Source organism: Eucyclogobius newberryi, unplaced genomic scaffold, assembly GCF_026437365.1.
Source record: "Eucyclogobius newberryi isolate DKJ021-1_F unplaced genomic scaffold, fEucNew1.0.hap1 SCAF_21, whole genome shotgun sequence".
NCBI lineage: Eukaryota > Metazoa > Chordata > Actinopteri > Gobiiformes > Gobiidae > Eucyclogobius > Eucyclogobius newberryi.
Genome location: NW_027315846.1, coordinates 25,497,472 through 25,509,942, shown reverse-complemented (window position 1 = coordinate 25,509,942; position 12,471 = coordinate 25,497,472). Strand labels below are relative to the sequence as shown.

At 38.9% G+C, this 12,471-nt stretch overlaps 1 protein-coding gene across 2 annotated transcripts in view; it reads left to right on the top strand.

Moving 5' to 3' along the window:
* The window catches only part of aqr (aquarius intron-binding spliceosomal factor), an 88,212-nt gene that overhangs the window by 61,989 nt on the left and 13,752 nt on the right, over positions 1-12,471 (top strand). For both annotated transcript variants that reach the window (XM_072457197.1, XM_072457196.1), the window contains exons 32-33: positions 3,760-3,930; positions 8,893-8,978. In XM_072457197.1, the coding sequence (XP_072313298.1) occupies positions 3,760-3,930; positions 8,893-8,978 (257 nt within the window). The remainder of the gene's footprint in view (positions 1-3,759; positions 3,931-8,892; positions 8,979-12,471) is intronic.

The following is a 12,471-nucleotide window of genomic DNA, read 5'->3' as shown; positions in this document are numbered from 1 at the left end:
GTCCCTGAAAATGTATCCATTTCGAGTTATCACCAAGTTGTTAACTGGAGGTTTATTATTGCAGTGCAGATATATCCTGTGGTACATATCCCAGAGCCGTTTAGATATAGTCCAGTTGTACACACTGTGGCATTTATGGCTTTGCTACTTGAATTTATGTCCCTCCTCTCCTACTCACACTTGTAGCAGCTTCCATTTCACACCAACTAGATTTTGTGGTGTAGTTCATTCATTTTTAAATGGTCATGGTTTATCCTGCAGTTCACATGAGATATTCATAACTGCTCTCAGTCCACAGACCGCACCAGTGTCTGCTCTGAGCTGTGTCCTCTGTGGCAGATAGTGTTTCAGGCGGAGACGGCCATTTAGACAAGACACTGCTCTGATATCCTTCAGCACCAGGGACAGTGGTATAGGCGTCTTTCTCTTTTACTGTCCAGTATGTGATGTTTTTGTTTCTTTTAAGGATTTCTTGGCCTGTAGGCTTGTCTAGACTGCTGTTTCCAGTCAGACCAGGAACATTTGGTGACCCAAGCACATGTACAACACTGAAACAAGACACAGAATAAGTCTGAAAATGTGTATGTTTTTGTTCATTTCATTGTTTTTTCTAGCTTTTTGTGCATCACAGTTTAATCTGCAGAGTGACAGTTCTTAAAAGAAATGGGATGAAGGATTCTTAATCTATGAAATATGTAAATGAGTCACACTATGAGATGCTAATGGTAAAGCCAGTCAGACGCTTCCAGCCACTGTCGCTGTGTGAACCTGACTAAATAGGGACTGGGTTATAGTGACATCGTTCTTGGTACTGATATGCAAAAGCGCCTACTGTTCCACAACCTCACGCCCCTTTGTTTATTTTTACTGGCCGTCTACATCATTCAAAAAAGAACATGAAGCTATTTCAACTCATCTCACAGAAGTCCTTTATAGAGCTTACCCTCCTTTACTCCTACTCAGTAAAGGAGGGTAAGCTCCTATGTCAGAGTTCAATTCCAAAGCCGCCATAATGAAAGCAGATGACCCACACAGAGAGGTATTGTCCTTAAACCCACAGCACGCGCCCTGCATGTCACATGGAGCTCCTCTGCGCTCGCCAGGGGCCATTTTCAGGGACTGACTCGCTCTCTCCCACACGCACACACACAAACAAACAGACATCCAGAACAACCAGCGCTGGTAAATTGGTCACTGGAAGAGCAGTTGAAGCCGGCCGGCGCCTGTAGGGTCTGTTCCCGCCGGACAGACAGTCTGACTTCTGCTGTCATTACGCCGCGATGCAAACCTGCAAAGTACATTATACTCATGCACGTTTTTGAACTACGAGATATCACTACAGAAAATATCACTGTAAACGATAATTACGTAACGGAAACTATAACCTTACAGCAGGAATAAATCCCCAAAACCCCTTTTTTAAATGTACACTATTGTTAATAATATATAATTAGCGGAATTATACACTTAAGTGGTCAGTATTTAAAATCAATGCTAACTGCTGAACGTGACCATTTACTCAAACTGTGTTTTCTCATCGTGCCCCTCTTCAAAGCTTTCCCCCCTGTGTTCAAGACCAGCAGAGTCTGACCTTGTTGTTATGGTAACAGAGTTTTCTATGTCGGGGGGACATGGGAGCAAATATAAATATGAGGAAATATGGATATGAGGTGGGCAGCACTTCAAAGCACTCCAGATATAGATAGTTTGCATGTGATTTGATGTTTGTTTTTTTCACTGTTTACGACGCTTCTGAAATCGCGGTAATCCATAAAACTGCTCTCGGTCCGCCACTTTAATGGTTGAGAAGTTATTTTTGTGACTCTGCAAACCCTTAAACTGGCAACTCAGTCTTGAGTCTTAATTCTGACTCTTAAATTTGGTTTAAGTGGTGTAATTTCATTTTTATAGTCACAGAATTGGCCTTCCATGTTTCGTCACAGTCCCACGGTGGAGCAAAAACATACAATCCAGGAGGTCGTCTTGTTAAAATCAAGTGGGAAAAGTAAAAATAATCAGTAAAACCTGAAATATTTCAGAAACATTTTGAAATAATTGATTCTGTGAGCAAAAAGAGGAATAATTAACCTAAACGTGACCAACTTGACCAACTTGATATATATATATATATATATATATTTATTTATATATATATATTTATATATATTTATATATATATATATATTTATATATATATATATATATATATATATATATATATATATTTTATATATATATATATATATATTTATATATATATATATATATTTATATATATATATATATATATATATTTATATATATTTATATATATTTATATATATATATATTTTATATATATATATTTATATATTTTATATATATATATATAAATTTTTAGCTTGAGGTTTTCTTTTTATACTATTTTTTACTACTATATTTATTTTTTACTACTACAGCGTCTGTCATCATAATAGAATAGATGAATTGTAAGGGCCTGACCAATATGGATTGTGTTTTGGGGGTTTATACCATTATGAAGGCAATTCCAAACCATTTTGTCATTCTACATATTCAAAACATCAATTTAGTAAACTTTTAACACCGATCTGAAAGAATATCCAGGTATAATTCACGGTAACTGCTATAAACACTTTGCAGCAGCCAATGAACGAACAGAAAGACAGTGTCTACAATGTCCAGGTAGCATTTCACGAGATAAACGCTAAATAAAGTCAAAGACAGAAAATTAGCGTACAGGACAGTTGTAGCCTGAAACAAAGAGAGAGAGATTGTAGAGACATTCGGCAAACCCACAACTTTTTCTCCCCCTCAGTGCGTGTGTGGTTACAAACACTAATGTTAATGTCCGACCGTGCGCAGCTAGAACGTAGGCTTCTGCAGCTAAAGCCGGTCCTGATGAAGCGGCCGCACATATTCTCAGTGAAGCAGGAGTGTGGCGCAGCGCTAATTGAAAGTGGATAAATAATGCAGATGTTGTGAGCGCTTTTGTTCCCCCCAGTCCCCTCGTGAAGGACACGGCCAGCTATGCGCTTTCAAATGCGTGCAGAGGCATTTGGTAAACCGAGGAATGCAACCTGAATTCAGAACAATGTTTAAAAGACACGCATAATCAATAAACAAACATAAACAATAAAGTGTTCTGACATATTCGCTTCATCAAAAACATACCAAGAGTTGAATTGAGCTTCATTCACGCTGTTTGAGTCCCGAGTCCTGAGTCCTCTCCTTCTGAGACTCACGAAACAAATGTTCTAGATTTCTCTGGGCAAGCTAGGTTTATCTCCCCTAAACACTCAACTTACGAAATATGTGAGCTTTTATAGACTTCGTTTAAAGAAGGAATGCCAATTAAAGGTACTTAAGAACATGTTTAAAGGCCACGCAAAGATTTGTCCTTTATCTTGTCATGGCAATTCATTGCTTTGCCTGAAATGTAAAATGTGAAAACCTTTTAAATCAAGGTTAAATCAATATTTTTTTTCTCAAAGCAAAAATAAAAAAGGGTGAATTATGCTAAACACATATGGACTTGACATATGAGCCACAGGCGGGATATCTATCGAATAATGGATGTAACGATACTAGAATATCGAGTATATCGTCCATAATAAACTAAGCAAAATAAGGAACTGTACATACTGTAAGTAAAAAATGCATTTAATTCATACAAACAGGTCTACACGTCTGAAATCCTAGTTAATATTCCGAGTCCTTTAAGCCTGACTAATCCCTGCTTTGTTCCGTTCCTGTGTCTAGAACCTGGCGGAGGCAGAGTACTCCGTGGCCCTCTTCATGTACATGCGTCTGCTGGGCTATCCCGCTGACCGCATCAGCATCCTGACCACGTACAACGGACAGAAGCACCTGATCAGAGACGTCATCAACCAGCGCTGCGGAAACAACCCTTACTTCGGACAGCCCAGCAAGGTACGAGCATCTGTCTCACTGACCAAAGACTTTACAGGGCTACTTTTCTCAAGTTTTATTTCATTCATGTCTGTTCTTTTAACCTCACATATTCAGCTAAAAATGTCTGTTCATGATAATCTCAGTAATTCAGGTCAAAATATAATTAAAAGAACAATAAATGAATAAATAAATGTGAGAATTTTAGAAGCAAAACGTAGTCATTTAAACTCTATAGCATCACATTCCTCCTCAATTATCATTCAGAAAGTTTGATATCATAAAGCTTTCAAATACTCACGGATGGTAAGTAACGTTTTGGTTAAATTTATTGATGATTTCTCTGGATTTCACATGGTGTCAATAATCAGGAGTACTAGTTAAATCGTAATGTTTTGTAGCTCTTTATTGACCTTTTTTATTTGCCAAGAAAGTCCCACTTGCTACGGGTCTTCAAATACTTAAAAAGGGAAAGAATCACTGACCAAAAATATTTATCAGAGAAAATCGAGCGAACATGTGAACTTTTAAACTGTAGCTGAAGTTTTCTGTTGGACTGTGGGGGATGTCTTGTGAGAATTGGGCTGGCAGTGAAAGACATGACACAAAATGTATATTATGGCTCATGACATCCCTCAAAAATGCTCGTTTCTTCCACCCGCTGATGTCACGAGGTGGTGCCCTCCTTCTCCAGTGAGTGCTCTCCATGTCATACAACGTCAATACATCGTTACCCGAGTTATCCCGGTCATTCCAGTGCTCCAGTCACCTTTTATAACAAATGTATCTTGCTTGTGTTTAGCAGTTGTCGTTTTCTTAGCCTTTAGTTAACAGTTTAAGTTTAAAAAGCGTGTCTAACCATTATAAATTGTCCTGCATGTGCGATCTCAGACTGCGCTTTTCACCTTAAACAGCAGCATGTACCAAAATGTTTTAAAGCGCCAGATTCCGACGTAAACAAACCAAAACTTACTGAATTATTAGCATTACATCTTCCAAAATAACACGCCACCACATGTTTTGTCTGTAAGTAATCACCACTGTACCATTAATAACCTGTTGCTTATATTACTTCTCACTATTGTCTCAGTATTTTGCACGTCGCCCGCCTGTTAATCACGACGTACAGGGCTGATGTGACAGTAAGCCCACAGCCTCTTGTTAAATGTCCCGTAAAGTGTAACCATAAAAGCCTCTCCGAGTGAGCTGATGATCCCAGTCAGTGTGCATGTTTAAACAGTGACGGGGGGGACAGGGAAGGAGAGAAAAGGGACGGGGGGAAAGAGGTGGAGAAGAAAAGATGGGAAGGGAACTGAAAGGGCAGTGTCTCGGTTTGGAGTTTGACACAATCTGAAAAGCGGCAAATGTCAGCAGCAGCCACAGAACTTCAGAGAGAGGAGGTTAATTAGGCTCTGAAGGGACGTCACTGTGATTAGCTTGTGGATTGAGAGTCAGAACGGAAGAATTATGTTTTACAAAGCTTGTTTTTCCTCTAGACTCGTTGTAGTATTAGTACCTAGTGTCTCCTTTGAGGTTCGAACCTGTGAGCTGCTGATCCAGGGGCAGGCATGGTCTATCAAAAACACAAATCTGCTTTCCCAAAGTGTAAAATGGTCCAGTAAAGATACATCCTGAGCATTCCCTGCATCCTGAGTCCCTGTACTGTCTAATCTGTGAAGAAGTACCTGTTCCAAAGATGCAAAACCAAGCGCTTTCAAACATCTTTATCATCTTTATTTGTTTGCTAAATAAGATTACCTTAATTTTTATCTGTCATTCTTTTCAATGATAACTGTAACGTTTTAATCGGGGGCTCTTTTTATGGTTTCATGCGTTTTTCTTTTTTTGATCAGCGCTGGCACTTTCTTGTTTTCTTTGTAACTCGGAATATCAAATTTTAGTTACGATTATTGTGAGAAGGAATGTCATGAAGCATAATAGTTATTTGCAATTATGGACATTCCAACGCAAAAAAGGAATCTTTAATATTCTAATACATTACCTTTTTATTAGACAGGACAGCTGAGTGTGAGATGGGGATGAGAGGAGGACACATTATTTTTGACAAAAACAGGCACATTAAAAGCACTTTACATTTAGGTATTCTAGTACAGATTTCATTGCTTCTAAAATGGTCACTATTTTTTAGTTCTTATGATTTTGCGACCTGAATAATCATGATTAACCACATACTCTTGATATATGATTAGATTTGTTACATATGATCGGATGTGTTTTTATTGTCTGTGTAATGTATACGGATCTACCCCCGCATGTAATTCAAGTGACCTGAACCTCACAGGGTATGGGTGGATCCCTCATTATCATAAAGGAAATTAGAACGCTGGACCCTCATGGTGATGTAGGTGTTTAAAAATGCTCATTTTTTACATATTGCATCTTTTCATTTGAGAGAAGACTGAAATAGCATCTGAACTAGAGACACAGGATATAGTTCTCAATAGAGGACATTTATTGCAACATTTACATTTTTTATTCAGCTGTAGCAAGAATTATTGTTGCTGTTCTAAAGTTATGCTACATGACCTGTGTTGCATTCATGTATTTTTGCACCGATTCCATAAAATCAAAAATGAATTCCTTTTTTAACACCAATATTCATATGTAGTTCTGTGTTTACTGCATGTTGAGTAAAGCCTTCCTCGCTGCAGTCTCTTCCATAGATGGTATAATGTTTCGTGACCATGTTTCTGTACATATTTACATATCCACTCATGCATTCTGTGACCTGGCTTTCTGTGACTCGTCTCACTGCTACTGTAACAAAAACGCCATATTGTTGCCTCTGGGGCTGCACCTGTTCAGCGGAGCCAAGACAGAAATGTATTTTAATATTTAAGAGAATTACCTGGATCGGTAATGAACTACGACTTGTGGGGTTTATGTTGATTCTTTTTGGAGGATTAGTTGCCCCCATTTAAACTCGCCACTTGTGACATTAAAAATCTCTTTCTTTCCCATTGAGCCCTGTTTGAAGCACCAATCAGCTGGTCACCAAGGCGACATGGACGTGCTTGGGGCGGGGCTTCATTAGAGCACTGGTCCTGTCCCTGAGTGACCTCTGTTACCTCAAGAAATCACTTCCCTAATCAAGAGACACATCATGTTCATAGACTAGATTTATATGCAAAGTACAGATTTGTTCTAAATTAATAAAATAATAATAATTTATATTTTATCTTGTAATTCAAGATAAAATATATGGCAAATGGGAGATGAAGAGACATTCAAAAACCACAGCAGACCATCACTCTGGATTGGACACTCTTGCGTTAACGTTGACCTTCCTGGAAAAGGACTCATGACTCATGGTGGAACATTGTTTGTTTTGTGTCTTGAGGAGATGAACTGAACCCAAACATGCATGAATGAAACAAAAGACCTCTGTGCTTTTGATGTTTTACCATGGAAAAGTACAAGTATTACAAACATAAATGTAAGTAGAACACATAAAAGACGTGTGCTGTGCCTGTGCCCTCCGTCTTGTCAAGTTCAGAAAAATCCTTTTCACTTGGAGAACATCCGTGACTCCAAACACCTCTCCTCTCTGAGACGGGATTACTCTGCTCTCAAAGCAAATTGGCTGACACCAGTTTCCTCTTGCTTTGAAAAACGTCCCCTACTGCTCCTCTTTCATTCTCCCTCGCCCACAAAACAATCCTCTCTTTACCTTCTCCCGGCCCTGGCACCTGAGCCCACCGTCCCCCCGCAGCCCAGGTAAGAGGCTGGGGGCCACAAAGGCCCGCTAAGCCGCTTTAGTCCCGCTGGCTGCACGCGTGGCCCGCAGCGATAACGGCTAGAACAAGACACACCAGCAGCGTGGCTCATCTCTACTCCCAAAGAAGGACACGTTAAGGCGGAAAGTGGCTCGCTCGTAAACTGTTTTCATTAAGCCATTTGACAAACACAAGCTGGACAGAATATTTTGCTTATGACAGGTGCTCGTGTTTTTCTGCTAAATATTTATCAGCGTTTTACATTAGTCCAGTTTATAAAGAAGTTGAAAATGAGCAGAGTTCCAAAACGGAATCCATCTTTGTCATTAATAAGCCACACGACATCAAACATGCTGGCCAGGGATGTCACCACCATGGTTAATCGATCACTGTGACTATTTAGGCCACAATGTAATCGTAAAAACTAAAAAAATGATCGTGAATCGTTTCATTCACAGACATTTTTTGAAGGTAAATTTGAACTTGAAATTCAGTTTATAAAAATTAGGTCATTTTTAGTTTAATTAAAAGAAATGTCACAATTTTAGTCAATGAAGTCAAGTGCTTTTTTATCTCACTATGTCAAATTGAGGATTCAGAAAGTTTGATTTCATAAAGCAGATCACATATTGTGGAGCGGGTAATGTGTTCAGAAAAAAAGAAAGAAAGACCATTCAGGATTTTGTTGTTTTGTCGCATCTGAGACATTTTCCTGACAGTTCGAACAATCATTGTGTTGTCAGGCATTATAATTTGTCAAATCATTACTATTTTTTATCTAAATCTTTATATATATTTTTTTCTTCAATATCCTTCCTTATCCTTATGTTCACTAGGATTTAGTGAAATGTGTAGTTCAACCTGACACATGGATTTGAAGTCATTTCCAGCCTTCTCAATGTACTCGTTGCAACGTTTCAGCTTGTGATTTTGATTTGAGTGACTAATAAGCATAAACATAATGTCAATTTCACCATGGACACTAAGGACATTTGAAAACAGGAAATGCAGCTACATATTTCAATTGACTTACAGATGAAACCAGCATTTACCCCGTTTAGAAAGAGATTACAAACTAAAATCTCAATATGTTAATGGGGAAAACTGTTTTTTAGGTTGTGCCATTGTTAGAAGTTTAAAGTTTTTTGCATATGTAGCTGTTGATGAGTGACTTTGCAGCGTGTATGTTTTGCCTGGTTAGCTTGTTTGTGTTTTGTTGTGTAATAACCCTGTCTGTGTGTGACAGGTGACCACAGTGGACAGGTTCCAGGGTCAGCAGAATGACTACATCATCCTGTCGCTGGTGCGCACCAAAGCCGTGGGTCACCTAAGGTAAGAACCAGAGCATGTCAACACTTTTACAAAGTCAACGTCGGCAAAATGATATTTTGGAGAGTTGTTGCTTGTACGACAAACAAACCACAAAGTTGCGGCGCTTCTCGTCCTCTGTTCAGTACATAAGATACATTATACAAGCCCTGCACTGTTAAAAGTATTGGTTATTGGCTCAATACTTGCAACCGATACCACTTGAAAGCATTGTTAATATAATATCTGAAGTAGTCTTACTGTTACCATATTTATTTTTGTAGAAAGAATGAAAGTAGGAAGTCACGATACAATTGGTTTTAAACTCGATCATGATGCCAAAGAAAAGCCTCGATATTGATTTTGATAGCACAAGGGAAATAAAAAAATGATAAGTCCATAATTCGATTCGATGGTAAGTTGAGATGCTAATGAATAAGAACCCCTTTAATAATAAAAATAGCACATTGTATTGATAATTGCTTCTGGAAAGTACTGGTATTGGTTTTAGAAATGCTGTCACTGATTTCTTAGCAACTAGTGGCATTCTGTGTGACTTTAGTTTAAATTGATACTATACTATTGGTCCTGCCATTGAAAAAAAAAAAAAAAAGTAGCAGAACTGATCTTTTTTGTTTTGCTAACTATTATCCCTAAAACCCTGCTAACACAAGCCTAAACTGCGTGCTCGCCCTGCTCCATCACCACGGCGATGCAGCTGTTTTGTTACACCAGGCCCAGTATTCATGGGCCTGGTGTAACACGGGGAGGGTAAAGGTTGTCTCGGGACAGGAGCATGTCTGAGGAGGTGTTTGCCTCTAATTGTCCTGTGGAGATGAAGCCCATTGTGCAGAGACGAGTGCAGTAAGAATAAAGAAGAGAGAGCTTCATCGGGCCCTCCACGCACTGTTTAAGACATGGGCTTGTTAGCCAAACCGTGGCGGTAGCGTGTAGTCAGGCTACGTTTGCATAAGACAGAAATATTAATGTTTTGGGAATAGGATTAAACGTGTAAGCTAGTGGTCCAAATAATTACTGACCAAGTTGAGATCACTTAGCATTTCCAAACATTTGTAATAGTGTAATTTAAGTTCAGTTTGTTAGCGCCCTGTTGCTAATATCGGTGCGGCTAATTTGAAATATCTGTATGTAAAGTTTGTGATTAGCTTTAGTTTGCTCTTAAGTCATGTGAACTAAAACACAGATACTGCATGTTAGCAAACGTTATTTCCCGTTTAACTGTACGAGATTGAAAACATTGTAAGCTTTAAGTGAACCGTACTGGCCCTGTTTAAGCGTATGTGTGTGCCCCTGCGAGGTGTAGCTTCCAGAGCGGTCTGGCTCCAAGTTCACTTTCCAAATGCTGACTTGATCTTGTGATAAACCGACTTATTTTCAGTGACTTTATATGTCAAGCCCACATTAGCAAAATAAAGCTATGCTCAAGTTAGCAGCAGCTGTTTCCTGTCTAAGAACATGCAACACTCCCGTCAAGATCAAAAATATTACATTTCCAGGTCATACTGCATCTAAAAATATCCAAATCCCGTTCCTATTACTCTAGCTTTAGCCACGTCTCACCGCGCCACAAACTTGTCATTTCTAAATGTCTTTTTGTGAAATTCTTTATGAGCCTTCCGATTAAAAAGTATAATTGTTGTGTGTTGTTTCTGCGTGTCGTCAGTTGCTCACGTTGCAGACCCCTGGACCCGTAGCGCTCTGCTAAATGATCACAAATGTATTCACCTTGTTTAAATGCTAAAGGAGATCTGCGAGTTTAGTCAACCGCCCGGTCTCTCTTTTCACAGTGTCCCAAAGCCTTCTCCTCTCTCTCCCAGCTCTGCGTCCTTATCTCCTCTCCTCCCTCCCGCCCTCGCCTCCTTTGCTCATTCCACTCAATTGATATGTTCTGAAATGGCCTTTCTCCGCTCTCTCAGCTGCCTCCAGATCCCCACGAGCTCTTCACACTTAATGCTCTCCGCCGTTTAATACCAGACAATTGCGGCTCAAATCCTTTTCGACGCTTAAGCCTGTCACTCGAACCCCGTGGCTGAGACGTCGCTGGAATTGCAAAACTTGAAGACGTTCTGCTCTTACATTGCGCTGTCTGCAAATTGGAATCGTGCTGTTTTTTTTTAAGTGCATGTGATTTACTTTGTTTATTGGCTTAATATTTAGTCAGTTTGTGAGGACAAGATGAAAGTTCCCTCCCACATTTAAGGTTAATTTACGCATAACATTTTCTGACTAAACATTAATTATTAATAATTAATAGCAAAATAAAAGCAGTGTTATGCAATTATTTATTGACAAATAATAAATGTTGTGTAAATTAGATGAGCTTTTTTATTGGCTACTTTCTCATGTCCAAAGAGGAAGTAAAATGATAAACCGATGGATTAATGTCAAAGTCTTTTGTCAAATCTTAAATATAAAAGTGCAATCACTTTTTTCTTTGTAGCAAAATAAAAATGTATTTAAAAAAGCAAATCGGATCGACAAAAAACATTATTTTCACAAACATAACAACTTCTTAGCGAAATGTGTTCCTCCCCTGTCAAGTTTGTACCCTGATCTTAAATGTTGCTCCATTTAGCTGAAAGAGAATAGTATTTGTTGTGCGTCTCAGATGAGGCTGGAGCAGCAGGGGAAGAGCAGGCAGAGGAGTTTATCCTGTTGGCAGCAGCGCTCTCGTCTCTATCGCTCTTTGGATCGCAGCCTTACACCGAATATTACACCCGGGCCTCGTTCGCTTTCACAGCCCACTCTTTAAAAGATGCTTATCAGGACAAAAGCTTGTGCTGAAAACTGTGAGAGCGAGGCTTCCACGCAGCAGAGGAAATCTGTGAAAAGTGTGTTTGAGCGAGGGCCAATTCTGACAATATTTTTGCAATCCATCCGAAACATCGTGGTTAAGGTTCAATTATGGGACAAAAAGTCAATTTAACTTTAACTTAAGTGCAAAAATGTGGCTTTCTACACTTATTGGAAAGATTACTACTTACATTTTTTTTTTAAATTGTACTCAACATTGCAGACTTCATAACAGTATCAGTCAAATATTGAAAAAATTAAAAAGTCTGCTAAATCCATCTGACACACTCGTATTTCTAGTTTTTTTTAAACGCAGTTTGACCAAAATACAGTATTTTACAGTACATGACCTCAAATACAATATAAGACCATGCTGCTCCCTCAGCTGGGACTCACCATTTCCCCTGCTCTTTGCCTGCTCTCCTTCATCCTCGCGTTAGGCCTACATATCAGTGGAAACGCATCAGTACTTGTATCATTTATTTGTACAATGTTTTCATTTAGTTGCAAACTCTGCATGCATTTCCATAAGCCTTTCTGAATATTCATACGCCCATCATGCATATTGCAAAAATGAATCCTCTTAGTCTCCAGGAGTGTTCAAGTGGATTCTGTCCTGTAATTTGGATGGATTCCCGGTCACTTCATTACTGCTATTGAATAAAATATGACTCAAAATCACATATGCTGCAATTATTTAGGT